Source organism: Schistocerca piceifrons, chromosome 7 (assembly GCF_021461385.2).
Source record: "Schistocerca piceifrons isolate TAMUIC-IGC-003096 chromosome 7, iqSchPice1.1, whole genome shotgun sequence".
In the NCBI taxonomy this organism is placed as follows: Eukaryota; Metazoa; Arthropoda; class Insecta; order Orthoptera; family Acrididae; genus Schistocerca; species Schistocerca piceifrons.
Window position 1 is genome coordinate 61,175,086 of NC_060144.1, and position 19,873 is coordinate 61,194,958.

The 19,873-nt window shown below is 41.9% G+C and overlaps 1 protein-coding gene across 1 annotated transcript in view; it reads left to right on the top strand.

The window, feature by feature from the left end:
* LOC124805250 (lipase 3-like) overlaps positions 1-19,873 on the top strand; it is a 146,806-nt gene that overhangs the window by 22,527 nt on the left and 104,406 nt on the right. The window contains exon 2 of the mRNA XM_047265762.1: positions 6,252-6,441. Coding sequence (XP_047121718.1) covers positions 6,252-6,441 — 190 coding nt within the window. The remainder of the gene's footprint in view (positions 1-6,251; positions 6,442-19,873) is intronic.

Genomic DNA, 19,873 nt, shown 5'->3' on the forward strand with positions numbered 1-19,873 from the left:
AAGGTAATCTTTTGTCTTGATGCACTATTCGAAGAACAGATCCAAACTAATCATACGCAGTTAAATCCCAAAGCAGCCAGTCTCTGCCCGTACACGAAAATTCTATTCACTGTTCTGTCTTGAAGACTAACCACTGTCTATCTATCAGCCACTGTTTCCGTCTCAGCGACTTGAAGACAAGATGAACGTTCTGCAGGAACTGTCAGAGACCAGTATCGCTTTCTCAGAATGGGAGTATCGGGTAAAATTCCTTTGGTTGCCACTGGTAGGCTATCGTCATTGGATATATAGGGATTTTTCCCACGCTTCTGAGGTGCGGGAGAAAAGTAACGAGACTGACAACACGGCTAGCGACCTGGCAACGCTGTTTTGTTCCACATGTGTAGACCAGTGTGTTCATCCGTTCCAGATGCTCAGCCTAAATTTCATCTTCGTTCAGCCATCACTTGATTTTTCAGATCACATCAGTGATGCTGTGTTTTCGTCGTGTATAAAGGAAATGGAACAGCGGGATTTAGAGAAACGCTATGCCATCACGGTTCGTGTGAAAGTTGGTGAATCCACGAGTGTGATTTTTGATAAGTTGAAACAGACCTATAGGGAACATGCCCTATCAAGAGCACAAGTTTTTCGCTGTCACAAATCTTTTTGGAAGGCCGACAAGTCATTGAAAGTGAATCTCACTCGGGGAGCGGAAAGAGGAGATTGGTGTTTAACGTCCCATCGACAACGAGGTCATCGGAGTAGAAGCTTGGATTGGGGGAGGATGGAGAAGAAAAGCAGCCGTGTCCTGTCGAAGAAATCATCCTGCCATTTGCCTGAAGCGATTTAGGTAAATCGCGGGAAACCTAAATCAGGTTGGCCGTACACGGGTTTGAACCGTCGTCCTCTCGAATGCGAGTCCAGTGTGCTAACCACTTCTCTGATCCGCGTGGTTCGCTCAGGGAGACCTTCAGTTTCAAAAACAGACGAAACGTCGAACATGTGCGCGCTCTTGTGAGATCAGAACATCGTCTAATAATAAAGATGATAAGTGACGTGTTAAATTTGAACAACCTTTTAAACTTAGGGGTCAACGGAAGCGTCCGATTCCACCTTTCTGCTTTGACAGCACAGCTGACGAAACCAAAACACCAACGCCTACAGAGAGTACCAAAACTGCAATCAGACATCTGCCTTGGCCACAGCTGACGATACCAAAACACCAATACCTACATATAAAGCCACAAAAATGGAATCGGTCATTCCCCTTGGTCTATGTAGGTCAACAATAAGTATTGATAAGAAAAAACCAACACACACACCTACCAAAAAACAAAACCACAACACCTCAAAAATTCAGAAGTCAAACACCCCTACGTAAATTAAAACACATTTAATACACAAACCATTACAACTCGAGAAAAACAGACATAAAAAAACAATTACTTACCACCAACAAATTTCCGCGCTGCAAAGTAGGTCGGCCGTCCCAAAAACACGTCACACACCACAACACCCTTACGGCACGGGTCAAAGCAGAAGGGTGAAATCGCACGCTTCCGTTGACCCAAACTAAGCCACTTTCCCCATACATCAAATGTTGACCGAAGATTCGCACATGCGAGAGGATTGTCCCAGTATGGTGCCGAAAAACCTCACAATGGAGCGAGTGTATGGACAATCTATGTGTGTATTGCTCTTGTTGAGAGGATTATTGCCCATGAGCATCAATGGTTCAGTCTTGCGATCACAGGTGATGAATCCAGGATTTTTTAATAGGATCCTGATGAAGCGGAAAAACGAGGAGTGGCACACTGAGACTTCTCCCCGACAGAAGAAAGCTTGAATAAGCACACCAAAGATCAAAACAATGCTGATTTGCTTGTTACACGGTAGGTATACTATGCATGATGAATTTATTCTTGCAGGATAAACTTTCAACCAAGTACTGTACAAAGATGTCCCTGAGACGCTGAGAAAAAATTGAATGAGACTGGAAATTGCAGACAAGTCGATGTTACATCGTGTCAACGCCCCGTATCACACGGTCACTTTCACCACATAATTTTTGACCTCAACAGGCATTCCTCTTATTCTACAGCCCCCTATTCACTTGACCCGATTCCTTGTGACTTTCTGCTTTTCCAGAAATTGAAGAATGTCTTTAAAGGGCATCATTTCGGGTTGCTGGAGAACATTAAAAAAAAATGCCACCTTCATGTTTAAGGTCCTACCAGTCGAAGCCTTTCAGCGCTTCTACCACGACTGGGAACAACGACTAAGTCGGTGTGCAGCTGCCTAAGGGATCTGCTTTGTAGGGAGCAGTACTGTTTGGAAAAAAAATGACAACCTTGGCAGATAAAAAATCGGTCACATTAATTATGTTGGAGAAGAGTTACTGGTTAAAATTCTTCCTGCTGCTATTGGTGGACCACCGTCATTGGAGAGAAGCGAGGCGGGAGGAGCAAGAGAAGGGGAATGGTCGTCAAAAATAACATTAACTTCAACAGAGAGGGCGGCTTGAGGCTACATGGCTTCCCGCCATCACAGATGTGAACACGTGGCCGCTGTGTGCGAGAAATACAATGTCGAAGAAGCCCCTTCTGATTATAAATCCAGCACGCGGCATGGTGCACTTTCTCACGGGCCGTGGCCCGTATCCTGTGCATCTCCACAGGTTTGGCTTGAAACAGGCTTACACTTGCGCCTGTGGTGAGAATGGCACACATGAACACACAGTGCTTATCTGCGATGTTCTTGGACACACAAGACCGAGTTTAGGAAACCAGAACACAGGGCAGTTAATACGCAGGCAAGATTAGTGGAACTCTACAAACAACACCACAGATGAAGTATCGCGAACACTACATGCGGCATACAAGCGGGAGAGGCCATACGCTAGAATAAGACAGGCTCCACATCGGACAGGTCAGCAATACACAGTAAACGACACAGACACTAACGCAGACACGGAATCGGATGCAGTATCACGCACAGGAAATGAAGAAAGATAAACATTCAAACATAGCGAAAGTAAGTGAAGGTTCTACAACACTAAATCGAATCAATATGAAATTATAACTCTCTGCGTAGCTGTTTGTTATACCATTTCATAGGAAGTAACGCTATCTGAAGGTGTGAGATTTCTTCTTCTTTCGCTGCATCTCATGTGACTGGCTCATAATTTTGCCAAGCAGGTGACAATAACATTTGTAAATCAATCAGAAGACACAAAGGGAAGAACTGTCATATAGCACCTAAGTCAAGTTGCCATCTGTTGTTTCTTCCATTAAATACACTTTTAATTTTTTTTAAATACATCAAAATCTATTATATATCTTACTTATTATCATTATCTAAGTTAGCAACAAGTTTATACAAAACTGTGCATATACAGGGTGAGGCGAAATCGCGCACTCGGGTTTCGCAGCGCGATTCCTCGCATGCCAGCTCTAAAAAAAATGTGTCACAAAATTTCGTCCAGCGAGTAAATCCGGCAGAAAAAAGAACGTTAGAGAGTGGCAATCTGGCAACACTGGAACCACATGTATGGTAACTATCTCTGTCAGCACATATTAATTGTGCTGTGTAGCTGGTGCAACGGATAGAGTTTTGGGTTAGCAAGCAGGAAGTCAAGGGTTCCATTCTGGTGTGGCCGTATTTTTTTTATTATTATTTGCTGATTTCATTCTGACACTTCATACTGTAATATACATCATTTCTTACCGCCTGGACTACATTTACCAAATAGAAAGCATATGCCTTAACGCAGGATCGACCCGTCGACCTACTGCATGCTACCCTAACACTCTACCAACTGCATCAACTGTACTACACAACTGCAATGTGCTGATAGAGGTAGTTACCTGACATGTGGTTACAGTTTTGCCAGATGTTTAACATCCTTTTTTTGCCGGATGTACTCGCTGGACGTAATTTTGAGACATTTTTTTTATCGCTAGCGTAAAACTGAATTTGTATAGTACAACATGTAAAATCACACAATGTACGACTGGCTGTAATAACAGGCATCAGGTTGAGAAATAAATAAATAAATGAATAAATCTCCCCGTTTCGCTTTTGTCCAATGTCGATGGCCCACCAATAGCAGCAGGCTTCGAACTTCGATGCAGAGCTGCACAAAATTGTCAGATATATTCCTGCGTTCGAACTGTCATTTCAGGTCTGTTATGCTTCTCACTGATTATAGAGCCCGTTTCACACCATTGTTTTGCTCATCTGGGTACCGTATCTCTGACTAAAACACGGAAATGGTGGCTCCATCAAGGCAACACCCAGCACGACACAACTCGTCCACTGCCTCAGTACGCACCTGCACTGGTCAAATTCCACGCTACACTGAATGGCGTAATATACAGCCCGATTGGAAGTGGCAGATGCGTCGAGCACACCTAATGTTAGCGCGGTGGCCAACTGAAAGCTTACTATTTACTATGGGCCACCTGTAGCACTTCCTTTGGGTCTGCCCAAAATTACTTTTACGTCAGAGTATTCCTTTCCGTGGCGCGTTGTGTTTGCTACGGACTCTTCAGTTCGGTCGCAAAGCTATGCTTCTTGGATAAAGCACCTCTGCTCTAGCGCCTATATCTGATGACAGAAAGGCACATTACGGAGCTAAAAAGGTAATGGACGAAGAGAAAAATTAAGCGTCTTTTTAAAGAAGGAAGTGATTCGTTCGAGGAAACGTCATGTAAAATTCGTGTAGTTTATACACTACTGCCCATTAAAATTGCTACACCTAGTAGAAATGCAGATGATAAACGGGTATTCATTGGACAGTTATATTATACTAGAACTGACATGTGATTACATTTTCACGCAATTTGGATGCATAGATCCTGAGAAATCAGTACCCAGAACAACCATCTCTGGCCGTAATAGCGGCCTTGATACGCCTGGGCATTGAAACAAACAGATCTTGGATGGCGTGTACAGGTACAGCTGCCCATGCTGCTTCAACGCGATACCACAGTTCATCAAGAGTAGTGACTGCCGTATTGTGAAGAGCCAGTTGCTCGGCCACCATTGACCGGAAGTTTTCAATTCGTGAGAGATCTGGAGAATGTGCTGGCCAGACCAGCAGTCGAACATTTTCTGTATCCAGAAAGGCCAGTAAAGGACCTGCAACATGCGGTCGTGCAATATCCTGCTGAAATGTAGGATTTCGCAGGGATCGAATGAAGCGTAGAGCCACGAGTCTTAACACATCTGAAATGTAACGTCCACAGTTCAAAGTGCCGTTAATACGAAAAAGAGGTCACAGAGACGTGTAACCAATGGCACCCCATACCATCACTCCGGGTGACACGCCAGTATGGCGATGACGAATACACGCTTCCAATGTGCGTTCACCACGATGTCGCCAAACACGGATGCGACCATCATGGTGCCGTAAACAAAACCAGGATTCATCCGGAAAAATGATGTTTGCGATTCGTGCACCCAGGTTCGTCGTTGAATACACCATCGCAGGCGCTCCTTTCTGTGATGCAGCGTCAAGGGTAACCGCAGCTATGGTCTCCGAGCTGATAGTCCATGGTGCTGCAAACGTCGTCGAACTGTTCGTGCAGATGGTTTTCGTCTTGCAAACGTCCCCATATGTTGACTCAAGGATCGAGACGTGGCAGCACGATCCATTACAGCCTTGCGGATAAGATGCCTGTCATCTCGACTGCTAGTGATACGAGGCCGTTGGGATCCAGCACGGCGTTCCGTATTACCCTCCTGAACCCACCGATTCCATATTCTGCTAACTGTCATTGGATCTCGACTAACGCCAGCTGCAATGTCGAGATACGATAAACCGCAATCCGATAGGCTACAATCCGACCTTTATCAAAGTCGGAAACGTGATGGTACGCATTTCTCCTCCATACACGAGGCATCACAACAACGTTTCACCAGGTAACGCCGGTCAACTGCATGTATGAGAAATCGATAGGAAACTTTCCTCATTTCAGCACGTTGTAGGTGTCGCCACCGGCGCCAACCATGTGTGAATGCTCTGGAAAGCTAATCATTTGCATATCACAGCATCTTCTTGCTGTCGGTTAAATTTCGCGACTGTAGCACGTCATCTTCGTGGTGTAGAAATTTTAATGGCAAGCAGTGTACTTCTTGGTTTTTCGGAAGACATGGCCATTTATACAGTTGAGACACCTGTTTCGTGCGATTGTATGAGCTGGATCACTTCTGTTCCAAATCTTAGCACCGAGTGTGCAATTTGGTTTCCATTTCTCTTTGTGCAGCCCGGACTGATCGAGAAGCGTGGCTACACGGTGGAGCGGCACGAGGTGGTCAGCCAGAGCGGCTACATCCTCAAGTTGTTCCGCATCCCGCTCGGCAAGAACTGCAGCGCGCCGGGGGAGCCCGTCCTCATGCAACACGGCTTCCTGGTGGATTCGGACAGCTGGCTGCTGCAGGAGGACCAGTCGCTACGTAAGAGCTCTGCCGGTCCCCACTGGGAGCCGCACTCGCATCAGTTTTGTCAGTTTAAAACTAAAAACCACACGCAAAGAGACACGGACAACACGTTGCTGCGACGTTGCTTGGTGCCACGATAAAATCCCTCACGTTTGTCTGTCACTTTCAGGTACTGTTAGCGCACATTCGATAATCGAACGTTATATTCTGCTATCGAAGTCTTTCGATCCAAACGATACATATCGAACGTGCGATCTGAAATCGATCGTGCGACTCCGGTGGCGGACGTTGTGTTCAGTTATTTTTGATCGTCATTTTGTCTGCTTTTCGTCGTTCCCTTACTTGCTTTAAATTAGTTGTGAGTTGCTAGGGAAACCCAGACGATTTATGTCGTTAGTCAGTGGAATGTCTGGCGTTCTTGACGTTTCTTCTCTCACGTGGAAGAATCTAATTCCATGTTTAGCAAGCGTAGAAAGTTGTTCGACTTTTTGTCGCAAATATGGAGTACTACCGGACGAGGAAAGAAGGGACTGTGTAGACTGTGGTGGTGCAAAGTGTGTTAACTTTTAAGAACAGTTTCGATGCTGAAATACCGTTACAATCTCATTGCGTCAGTGCGGAAAACGAAGGAGTATCAAGAAGAATACACGATTCGATTCTTCCAAATTATCCATCCAGAACACGGTAATGGACTATCTCGTGACAATACCGACGTCGAATAAGGTAAGTCGTCTCCTTTGCAATTACAAGTATTTTTGTAACGCTCTTATTTTGTCGTTGCTGTAGTGACCAATGTAAACATACTCATAACGCCCGCCACCGGAGTCGCATGATCGATTTCCGATCGCACGTTCGATATGTATCGTTTGGACCCAACGACTTTGATAGGCAATTGGAAATTAGCCTCTTTCCAATTACGATTAGTCTGAAATTATGTACGTAAAACAGCTGTTCTAAAAGCAAATTGATCGTGATTTATTTTTGTAATTTCTTACCAAAATCAGCTTTGAACTGATTTTGCAGAAATTTAGAAAATAGTACGTGAATGACATTTTATGTGGAAAAACCTTGTGTTCAGAATGAGATTTTCACTCTGCAGCGGAGTGTGCGCTGATATGAAACTTCCTGGCAGATTAAAACTGTGTGCCCGACCGAGACTCGAACTCGGGACCTTTGCAGGAGACCTTCTGTAAAGTTTGGAAGGTAGGAGACTGGCAGAAGTAAAGCTGTGAGTACCGGGCGTGAGTCGTGCTTCGGTAGGTCAGATGGTAGAGCGCTTGCTCGCGAAAGGCAAAGGTCCCGAGTTCGAGTCTCGGTCGGGCACACAGTTTTAATCTGCCAGGAAGTTTCAAACCTTGTGTTACTAACAACGGGAGGCCGCGACGTTGGGATCACGGATTTACTCCAGACTTTGTACACCTTTAGTAGACCATTAACACAACTTAATGTGCACGTAGTAAGGTATACTTACCTGGCAATTCCGAGAAAACTCAAGGGAACTAAGACGGATGCCATATTCCTTGACTTCCGGAAAGCATTTGACTCGGTACCCCACTGCAGACTCCTAACTAAGATACGAGCATATGGGATTGGTTCCCAAATATGTGAGTGGTTCGAAGAATTCGTAAGTAATAGAACCCAGTACGTTGTCCTCGATGGTGAGTGTTCATCGGAGGTGAGGGTATCATCTAGAGTGCCCCAGTGAAGTGTAGTAGGTTCGCTGTTGTTTTCTATCTACATAAATGATCTTTTGGATAGGGTGGATGGCAATGTGCGGCTGTTTGCTCATGATGCTGTGGTGTACGGGAAGGTGGTGTCGTTGAGTGACTGTAGGAGGATACAAGATGACTTGGACAGGATTTGTAATTGGTGTAAAGAATGGCAGCTAACTTTGAATATAGATAAGTGTAAATGCAGATGAATAGGAAAAAGAATCCTGTAATTTTTTTATTCTCTATTAGTAGTGTAGCGCTTGACACAGTCACGTCGATTAAATATTTGGGCGTAATATTGCAGAGCGATATGAAGTGGGACAAGCATGTAATGGCAGTTGTGGGGAAGGCGGATAGTCGTCTTCGGTTCGTTGGTAGAATTTTGGGAAGATGTGGTTCATCTGTAAAGGAGACCGCTTATAAAACACTAATACGACCTATTCTTGAGTACTGCTCGAGCGTTTGGGATCCCTATCAGGTCGGATTGAGGGAGGATATAGAAGAAATTCAGAGTCAGGCTGCTAGATTTGTTACTGGTAGGTTTGATCATCACGCGGGTGTTACAGAAATGCTTCAGGAAATCGGGTGGGAGTCTCTGGAGGAAAGGAGGCGTTCTTTTCGTGAATCGCTACTGAGGAAATTTAGAGAACCAACATTTGAGGCTGAGTGCAGTACAATTTTACTGTCACCAACTTACATTTCGCGGAAAGACCACAAAGATAAGATGCGAGAGATTAGGACTCGTACAGGCAGTCATTTTTCGGTCGTTCTGTTTGGGAGTGGGAGAGAAGATGCTTGTTGTGGTACGAGGTAACCTCCGCCACGCACCGTATGGTGGATTGCGGAGTATGTATGTAGATGTAGAAGTTTTACGTGTCTATTATATAACTGATGTATCTGTGCAATGTTATCCTGCGTAAGAAGCCATTGTGGGCAAGAGGATGCCGGCACGGTAGCTCAGCGTGTTCGGTCAGAGGGTCAGCTACCCTCTGTAATAAAAGAAACTGAGTGAATGGATCAACGATGAACTTGAATGGGTGTCATAGTGCATCCACCGAAACAAATCCAACTAACAATAAGGAGCAAAATTAAATAAAAAAAAGCCATTAGGTTTGCGGTGAGCAAGCGGGTCCAGGGTTTGAAACCAGCTGCCACTTCCTTTTTAATCTATTTTTTTCATCACTGGTGACAACATTTAATTTACATGAAACTGAGAGGTAATGTAATGAAAAAAACCCACTTGAATTTTCATGAAGTAGTTGTGAATTTCATATGTTATTTGACCATTTACTATTTGTAATTAAATTTTCAAGGCCGAGAGACAGGCTTGGAAAACTCAAGTCAAAATTCGATAAATAATGATGCGAATGACATTATTCACAATCAGTAGTATCGTAAGTCACACTGCACCAGAAGACATGAGTAGTGTACAATTACTCGTAGGATGCGCTCTCGTTATCACACATTGTAGCATGGTATTTGCCATACGCATATGGAAAACATAAATTGAAACTTCATACAAATACACGTGTTTTTTTTTAATTTTATTACCTCTCAAACGTCAAAAATTAAATTAATGTGACCACTGATGGAAAAAATAAATTAAGTAAGTTTGGACAGGAGTCCAAGCGTCGCTTTATACACGTCCGTCTTATGAAGCTGGAATGCTAATTACTTAACCACCACGAACCCTAACGACTGGCACCAACGCTCATACACACACTAGCACATTATGTTGTTTTAATGGCCTACTGAAGGCGTACAAAGTTTGAAGTAAATCTGTGATCCCAACGTTGTCGTCTCCCCTTGTAAGTTGTAGTGTCCAAAGGTTCACGTTTATCATGGCTTTAGGAGACATACGAAACCAAAAATAAAAGCTTTATTCGCAGCGCGATTTTTCCGACTAGTTCGCCTCAACTGATGTAGCATTGTTACCTCATGTTGAAAATTAAGCTCACTGTTTTGCTTGTTTTTAAACTTTAATAGAAAATGGTATTTGGAAAAGAAGTGTGTAATATACACTGTTCTCGCCTTTTCACAAAAATCGCGACATTTTCCATTAATTTGTAGATTAATGGAAAGTAGAAGATGAATGAAATTTATTGCACGTCCTTGTCCTACCGAGATATTGCATATTAAGTTTCGCGTTCATCATGTGTTTACTCCCAAATTTTACGTTGTTTTCAAGCAGCGATTTTCGCGCCCAAGTTTGATTCGAATTATCTTGCTTTGTTAGCACACGTTGGATAAAAAATAAACTTTTTTAACCGTAGTCTTTCTAACGAGCTCATTTTGAAAAGTTTTATAGGAAACAGCTTTTTGCAAAATCAGGTGGCAAATATCTGATTTTTACCTTTTTACAAGATCTTCAACTTTGCCCTTAATTAATTTAGTATTGCGAAGTGGTACATAAATGAAACTTTATATTTGAGACCTGCGTGTTGTTAGGTTACTACATGCCATGTTTCGCGATCATTATATCTTCAGCCGTGAAATATAAGAAGGAAGTCTTTGAAATTTTTTTGGGCGCCGATCTTTTCGGGCGACTTGGTGTGAAAATTTCACGCTGAATATGGCTCGTAAAATTCTTTTCATTGTTATTCTTTAGAGAACGCGTCAAGTTATAAAGGATGACAAATTTTAATTTCTTCCGACAAAATATTCTTCTAGATATACCAGCCCAAATTCACCAGAAATTCACAGTCTCACCTCGCAATGTCACGCATTGAGTGAAAGTGACCCTTTCAGCCAGTATTGCTTCGACGAACGTTGAACATGTGCGAATGTTCACATAAAATTTTGTCGACATCGTTGATGGTCGAGCACGAAAATGTTCCGAAATCATGCGATTTCACATGGAATGACGCCAGGGTGAACTTTCTCTGCGTAGGATAATGTGCCATTTGAAAGGTACTTCTAACATAATACCAACGACGTGATATGTACGGTGCTTGATTTAAACAGTATCAAGATAACAGCAGCGCAAAACATTGGCCCGCTGTCAGGAGAAGAAGTTCCACAAACGTCTCCCCTGTTATACCAAACGTAAGCAGACATCTAACTGAAGTATGATTCTTGAGTTCACTTGTGCACATGATGTGTTCTGCTGTTGTAACAATCAGATAACTGCTCGAAATCTGTTGAGACATTCACAATATACACGACATTCAAAAAAGTGAATATCGTTTATGTCGGATGCCGACAAAGTATTAGAGCAGTGGTGCTGTTGTATGCTGAAGTGTGTTCACTGTCTGTCTTAGCAAACGTTATAAAAAGAAGTTCTAGAAGTGGGGGTAAAGTACTTCAAGTAGAAAGAAGAGCAACAGACGAAAAAAAGGAAAGTAACATGTTACCGGCATTAACACAGTGAAAATGTCACTAAGAAGCATCTCGGAAGACGGATCAACCAAGCGAATGTCCTGCGAACAGTGCCTACCACCACATTTCATGCTCTACACATTTCGCTGCTTCTAGGGCTTCATAACGATGACTTCCAAAACTGGTTACAATTCTTCGATGTTATCTACGAAAACTAGAAAGCGATGCGTCATTTCTATGCAAAATTTTTAAGGAGAATCATCGTTTACAAACCGTCAGCAAGTCAATCTTCGCAATACGTATTAATCGTCCGTTGAAAGTCCACACTGACTCAAAGAAGTGGATGAAAACAACCCTCTTGGTCTATCAACGTTTGATGCGTGTTTATCAAGAACCGTACAATGGGAATGGAAATACTCAAGTATCTCCAGTAACTAAGACATGCTGCTGTGATCGTTACAGGAAGACATCCCACTGGACATATGACAACCAGTGTGGTAAAAACATGACGGATGTCCCTCCCATTCTGCTCATGTAACGAGAGGCCCTCCTAAGAGAACATTTGGAGACTGCCATTCACGAAACTCAAAATGGTCTGCACACTCACCAAACTTAATACTTCTACACTTCCCTCTGTGGTGCAAAATAAAACAAAGAGATCTTCAAGGAAACACTAGTGACTCTCGAAGAAACGCCTTACAACACGGGCTTGTGCTGCCGATGATGAAATGCAACGTACAATAATGTTTCTCCAGAATCACTTTCCAACGTGTAGTAAAGCTTAATGTCATCATTTGCGGCACTTCGTATGGCAGCCGTGTTAGTAAACTCAGGAAGTGTACATGAGTTACGTGTTTGCTTACACTTGGTATAATAGGGCAGATATTTGTGGAATCTCATCTTCTGACGGCGTGACACTGGTTACGGCAAGTTATCTTGATACTATTTGATCGAGCCACATACATGTCATGTACGTCATGGTGTCTTAGATGCTTCTTTCGAATGCACAGAAAAAGTACATACTGTAATTTCATTAAAAAAGTAGTGTCGAAATTTGGCGACTATACGAGGGCCGGTTTGAAAAGTCCGTGCGAAGTCGGAGAGATGGCACCACCAGCACGTATCGAGGTCACGTTTAGTTGGTGTGCGTTCTTTCCAAAGATGCTACTAAGTATGAGCCATATTGGTCTATTTCTTTGTGTTTGGCATTCGTGTGAATCAAGGAAGCCCAGTGATTGTCAAAAAATGGACGAAGAAGAATTTCGTGTGGTGATTAAACATTACTTTATGAAAGGCAAAACGCCTCAGGAGACTAAAGAGAAGCTTGAAAACATTACGGTGACTCTGAACCTTCGATTAGAACAGTTTATAAATGGTTTCAAAATTTTCATAGTGGCCATATGGGCACACGTAATGCTGAACGTTCTGGACATCCTGTGGAGGTTACGACACCATAAATCATTGATAAAATTCATGATATGATGATGGATGTCAGAAGAGTTAACATGTGTGACATTGCTAGTGCTGTAGGAATCTAGAATGAACGGGTACTAATATTTTGCACAAACATTTGGAAATGAGAAAGCTATCCGCAAGATGCGTTCAGCGATTGCTCACGCTTGGCCAAAAACGAAATCGTGTGAAGTGTTGCAAGTATGGTTTGCAGCTGTTCAGGAAGAATCCGCATGACTAAGCGTCGTTTCGTCACTGTGGATGAAACATGGATACATTACTATACTCCTGAGACCAAACAACAATCTAAACAATGAGTTACCAAGGGAGAATGTGCACCAAAAAAGGCGAATACCATTCCTTCGGCTGGAAAGGTTATGGCAACTGTCTTTTGGGATTCGCAAGGGATAATCCTCATCGACTATCTGAAAAAGGGTAAAAGTATGACCTGTGCATGTTATTCATCGTTATTGAACCGTTTGAAAACAGAGCTGCAAGAAAAACGCCGACGATTGGACCGCAAAAAAGTCTTTTTCCATCACGACAATGCACCAGCACACATGGATTCCAACTCGTTTCACGTCCCCCCCCCCCCCCTCACCCCCCCTGTTCTCCAGACTTGGCTCCCTCGGACTACTATTTGTTCTCCAATTTGAAGAAATGGTTGGCAGGACGAAGATTTTATTCAAACGAGGTGGTAATTGCAGCAACTTATAGCTGTTTTTGCAGACTTTGACAGTTCCTATTATTCGGAAGGGATCAACAAATTAGAACAGCGTTGAACGAAGTGTTTAAGTCTAAAAGAAGACTACGTCGAAATATGAAAAAGGTTTATTCCAAACACGTAAGTAGTTTTTATTTTTGCGTGGACTTTTCAAAGGCTCCTCGTATACGATAAATTCTACCTGCGAACGTCAGGAAATTCGCCATATGGTCCACTATCACTTGGTGAAAACAACAATCCGATATATTGATCCGTTCTGAAATATTTTGGATGGCCCGTTTTCGCTGCCTCACCTTGTATTTTCTTAGCCACCACGCGTTCACAACGAAGTCAGGCGGCATTCAATCTTGCTTTGGCCAGTTATAGTGTTTTAGCTCTGTAGTGAAGGAGATGACGATGAAACAAGATGATGCAGTTGTCCGACTGTGTCCTAATATACTTTACGTGTCATACTGAGAAGCAGATTCTGCTATAGTGGAAGAACCGAAAAAAGTACTGAAAACAGACGTCAACCTACATCATGACTGTGTCATTTGTACTGTTATACAATACACACCATGTTTATCGCTAGTGGAATCTCCCGTTAAGTTGTACAAATATGACATTATATGGAATGATTTACATCACTGGGGAATTAAACGAGTTGTCACGAAACTTTTAAGTCTTTTGGTAAAAGAATGTTTTCCGTAAAGGATTTTGACACGTGACCTGCGTAGCCACGAAAAAAGATTGTCTGTCTTAGCGCTCCGTATTGGGCACACAAAAAGTATATTGCTGATGTGCTCCACTTCTCTATATCCACAATAACGGATATCTGTTCTACGAAATTTGCTTACCTATTTTAGAAGAGTCATGGTTAAACCATGACCGTGAAACGGTTGCCTATTAGAACCTTATTACACAGTCCTCTCGTGAACCACTGCGTTGGGTTCCCAACAATTCCGTGGACTACTCTTGATTTCGTCGTGTTCTTTGTTAGCTTTTGTACATATCCAATATATCTGATCGTGAGATCGTGTTGAGTCTTTGACGTACCATTTCCCTAGTAATTTTGTCAGTGTTGACCACAAATTCACTGTCGTTAAGGCTGCAGTAGGATTTTACTCGCTCGATGGTGATAGTTATGCACATATTTTTAGTTTTTATCCATCCTCGGCAGCTGTAGTTGTATACACTGAAATAATCTGCAACCAGTTGGGTAAAGGAAATTTAATTTCTTAACCATTTTCGGGCACTTAGTGCCCTTCTTCAGAAGTTTATACCTGTCGCATTATCTGCGAGTGTCAGCAATAACATGTATAATGCAGAATTCCGTGATCCTAAACAAATGCATGAGCAATAAGTAATGCAGTACTGAATCTATTAATACAATAAGAGCTCGTAGATGCTTGCATGTGGTTCATAGTGCCTGTACGAAAATGTACGTACCCTGCAAGCCGACAGTGTGTTTACTTCATACATTAAAGAACTATGAAGCCATATGCAAGAGTGAATACAACGCTATTATTTTCTCAGCAGACTCCACAACAGACTTCACAGCTGTTATTATGATAATCAGCTCTGGAGTCAATCTTGTTCCATTTAACTTTGTAATTACTTTTGACACCATACAGGCACACTGGCATAGCGGCTCACTTTTAACAATAGTGATTCGGGAAGTTTCCTCCAGTTCAAATACAACTTCTCTCGCCTTTTTGCGTCGTCGCAGGTGCTACTATCTGTCTGTGACGTGACACAGTGGTCGGTTATCAGTTATCGCCGGTGTTTTCCTTAACAGCTCTAGCTTTTACTGCTGGCTTCACATTCACCTTGGCTCTCGCTTTCGCCGTTGACATCTCACGACCGGACATAGACCACTGTCAATGTCAGGGGAAGGTTCTGGTTTAACGCCCAGTCTAGAACGAGTTCATTTGTGGTGGAGCACAGGCACGGATTGGGAACGCTAGAGAATGTAATCAGTCGTGTCTTCTTCAAAGGAACCAACAAGGAATTTGCCTAGGCCTGGACGTCGTGGCCTGCAATTTTTACTGGTATTTTGAAATCTAATGACTGAAGAACTTCTATAGATACTGGAATAAAACTTTAATCAAATAATTAGTATATTGTGACTTCCATGTGAAACAAAAACTGTGGAACATATGGTGGAGTGAATATTCATATCTGTGTTACACACTGAATTACGTGTTATTTTTATTTTAGGTACACCGTACTTCCAAACTTTTAAAAAACAAAAGGTAAAAACAAATTTTTTTCCTTCAGTTATTAACTTCTTGAAACAGCAAACCAGGAATATTTACCAATTTGATATTTTGTGTTTTTCCTCTCCTAATAATTTAAGGATATGTAACATGCTCAGGCTTAAAATATTTAATATATTGTTGAATAATATGGTTCACTGTGTAAGTAAGCACGCTACTATTATTCCGTGCAAAATTTCATTTTTGTAGGCTTAATGCTGGATGAGATAAAGGTGCCTAAGCATGCAAAAACTTTGGTTACGAGAAACTGAAACGACACATTTGTATGTCATTTTCTTTCCAATGGTAACATGTCAAAACATTCCAGCACCATAATCTTGTTGATTCTGAATGCCGTTCATTTTACTTTCTTTTCTTTGTTATATTCGCCTTCTTTGTCATGCTTTCAGCAGATTTTTAAGTTTCAGTTACAAAAATTGCCTATCCACTCGTAGCAGCGCGCTTTTCATGTTGTCACCAGTTTTTATGCCTAGTCTGCTCATGATTTTAACTGCTTGTTACTCCATCATGAACACATATTATAGCGTCCATCATACCAATCTAAAAAGCGGACGCCGACAAACACAGTTTTTGGCAAGTGCTCCCAAATGCAACTACTGAATCTTTCATTCGGATTCTGTTTTTTGCCAAGTTAACATTTTTTCATGAGTTTAGAATCTGAACGATCACTACTATTGGCTTTAGCTCTACCATAACAGTTCCTGGCAACGGGTGTGCATGTGCATGTTTCTGTCCAGTTGCTTCACTCCTGTTATACTTGCTGCATGTGTTTTCCTTTGGACAGAGGCCGTGCTGTGGATGATCATCAGAGTATATTCTGTGAAACAGAGTTGACCAAACTGCTTTTGCCATCTCAGTGTCATTTTCGTTGTTTCTCCTGATGGATTGATCATCAGGTTTTTTTATTCGTTATTTGGTGAGTCTGCCTTGTCTACCAACTAACTTGCCATCAGACTTCCTGTTATGTACTTCCAGAGTTTCCTATGTGTTACCCCCATTCTCTCCTCACATGTCCTACACATTCCACAGTTCTAATCTAAGTTTCACCATATCGTTTTAGGAGCCACAACACTATTGGAGCTTTAGAGTCGTCAAGGTAGTGAGCGTGTTGCACACCAGGTGTAGCAATTGACCTACTAAAAATAGACACTGCCCTTGCTCTCAACATTGCCACTGAAACCTTCGAAGTCTTTGTCACATTTGTTTTCAGTTGCGTTATTGGTAAAACCTTGGCAGCTTTTTGTGACATTCACAGTCCAGCACCTTGCCTCTATCTGAAGAGGTAACTGTGACAGCTCTATTCGGCGATGTATGACCAATCTCCTGCCAGGAACCACCCAATGCAGCTACAGTATCAGTAGATTGACAAATATCTACGGTTTCTTTCGCTGCCCTCTGCATGCATGCCTCAGTGACTTCTGTTACGGCATTATGCAAACGTTCGTAACACCCCTCAAATTTTACATGCGGTGGTGGGATATCCTCATAGCACAGAACATCTGGACTGTTTTTTCCCCCTCTACATTACACCTCATGGCATACGCAAGGCGACTATTTACTTCACTATATTCTCTGCATGTTACGGGCGATGTCATAGTACATTTCGTTACTTTATACATTTGAAATTCCACTAAAATTTTGCTGACTAGATCTCTTCTCTTACTTATGTCCTCACTAAATTTAAGAGATTTTTCAGTATTACAGCATTTACATTTAGCAACAGAGAACAGTAGTTCGAAAAACTTCCACTCGTTAATTAAAATGTAACAGATTTTCCCTATTTCTGACACCAACAACTTGTTTGGTAAGATGTTTCAATTTGCGAAACACTACCTGGCGAACTTTTAGGCCCAATCTCACTTCGCTGCGGCCCAACAATATCTTCATTTTTACGAGTTTCAACAACAAGCTTGTGTTGATTACTGTAAAGCTTACGACTGCAATTAAACTTCTTCATTTTTGGCATTTTACGATGTAAAATGTTTGAAAGACGCAGTTAAAAAACAAGTTTAACACTCGTACCCACACGAAAAACACAAGTAAACCTAAATGATCTACTTGTATCGACAGAAATATCGATTGGAATAAACCCTTGCTCACAGTACAGTCGATATGTCCTTCAAGTATGTTACACAAACAAGTTGCTATGGAAATAGAGGCGTAAAAATTAAATAACAAGACATCATAGGCAAAGTTTTGTTTGAAAGTAGTGTGACAGCTAGGCACTGACTTTCCGCATCTGCTTTAGAAAGCATTTAATCACGGTTATGATGAGGTATTATACGTTAAGTACTCGTATATATTGTTAATATCAGGAAGAACCATAAAATTTTATTAAATAAAACAATTCCATGTCTTTGGCCCTCATGACGTCCAAGTCCCCTTAGGCGATTTATGAGCACCATGCAAAACAGATCTGGATGGTTGCAAGGAGACGTGAACCTTTTTCATCTGAATTCTGAGTACAGTGACTTGTCACTGCTTGGTGCGGACAGTACCAGTGAACGAGTAGAGCTTCAAAAGTAGCTGAGTTACACAAGGTTACTCGAAACAGTCGTGCGTGGATTTCTTCAAAACACCATCTTCGCTTAACAAGAACTAGAGAAGAAAGAAGAGCGATGAGATATTGCTCCGGTGGTCTCTTTGGCGCTGAACGCTCGCTCTGACACCAACGGGCATAAGAAACGTCTTCCCACTTCGTTACCAACAACTAGCAACAGTTTTAATTGACTCGTATTACCATTTACCTACTCGGGCTTAATACATTACAAACTACTGTCATCTGAATGTCCGGCACTCTTTCCATTCAGTTCGTTGTCGATTGCATTACGATTTGAATGGCCAATGCTACGAACGGTATCCATTCAGTAATCGAGTTGTACCCTTAAGGGGAGCCGGAGGTGCCTATGCTGCCCATGATAAAATCACTAAGTTTGAGGAACATTTATGAATAAACTACCAAATAGAAAAATTTGAATTTTTTTTACATATAGAGTGGTTTAGTATTGCAGTTATGACAGAGGGATTTTGGAGTATCTTTTCTAGTTTCCTTCCAATTATTTTTGTATTAATGACGCAATTTTTTTACCAATAATTGCTTTATAATTAAACTGAAATGAAACTACTGAACATATTGCCAAATGGCTGTGTTACAATGTAAGTTTGACCACTAGGAGTGCTGTATAAAAATTTCATCTCTCTAGCTTGAGTGGATTTTGAGAAAATGTTCCTTATATTCGAAAAATTCCAACTTACGGGAAATGGCTATCAAAGTTTCTCAATACATTCCTGCACTATAGGATGGATTATCAGGGTCTTCTTCATCTTCCAAAAGCTTCCTCTTCTGTCTTTTCTGGCCTGTTGTTCCATCATACTTCATATGCCTTTCTCTTCTTTCTGCTCCTCTTGTCCTTTCTCTGTCAATATTTCTTAGTGCTCGTACAGTGTTCACCCCAGCTGTAAATCCTAATGCCTTCAGAACTTCACACTTCACATTGTTCCCTTGGTTGTAGGTTGCTATTGCATCATAAATGCCGAAGTGCAGTGTTTTTATGCTTACAAACACCCTTTTAGGAATCACTTTCCAAATCAAATTGTTTACGCTCTCATTAGGATTCTGCGTCTTTCCGTGTAGACACTGTCACAATTCTGGCTGTGCTAAGTCATGAAAAATTGGTTTTACTCCATTTATCACAGCTGCTGGCAAACCATGTTTGTGATCATAGTCCTTTTTTGCATTATATTTGCACCAGGAATCTTTTGGGCACAGGCTGTGTTGAGGGTATTCATTGGAAGAGGCAGTATGAAGGAACAAAGGAACAATGCCCACACTGCTTTTCGCATGTCACTAACATTACTAGTATTTTGCCTTATAGCATACTCATAGTATCTCTGTAGACGTTCCATCACCTCATCAGTAAACCTGCCTCTCCCTCCTATTGTCTTTCCATCACTGAGCTTACCTGAACCCAAAGTTTGTTTGA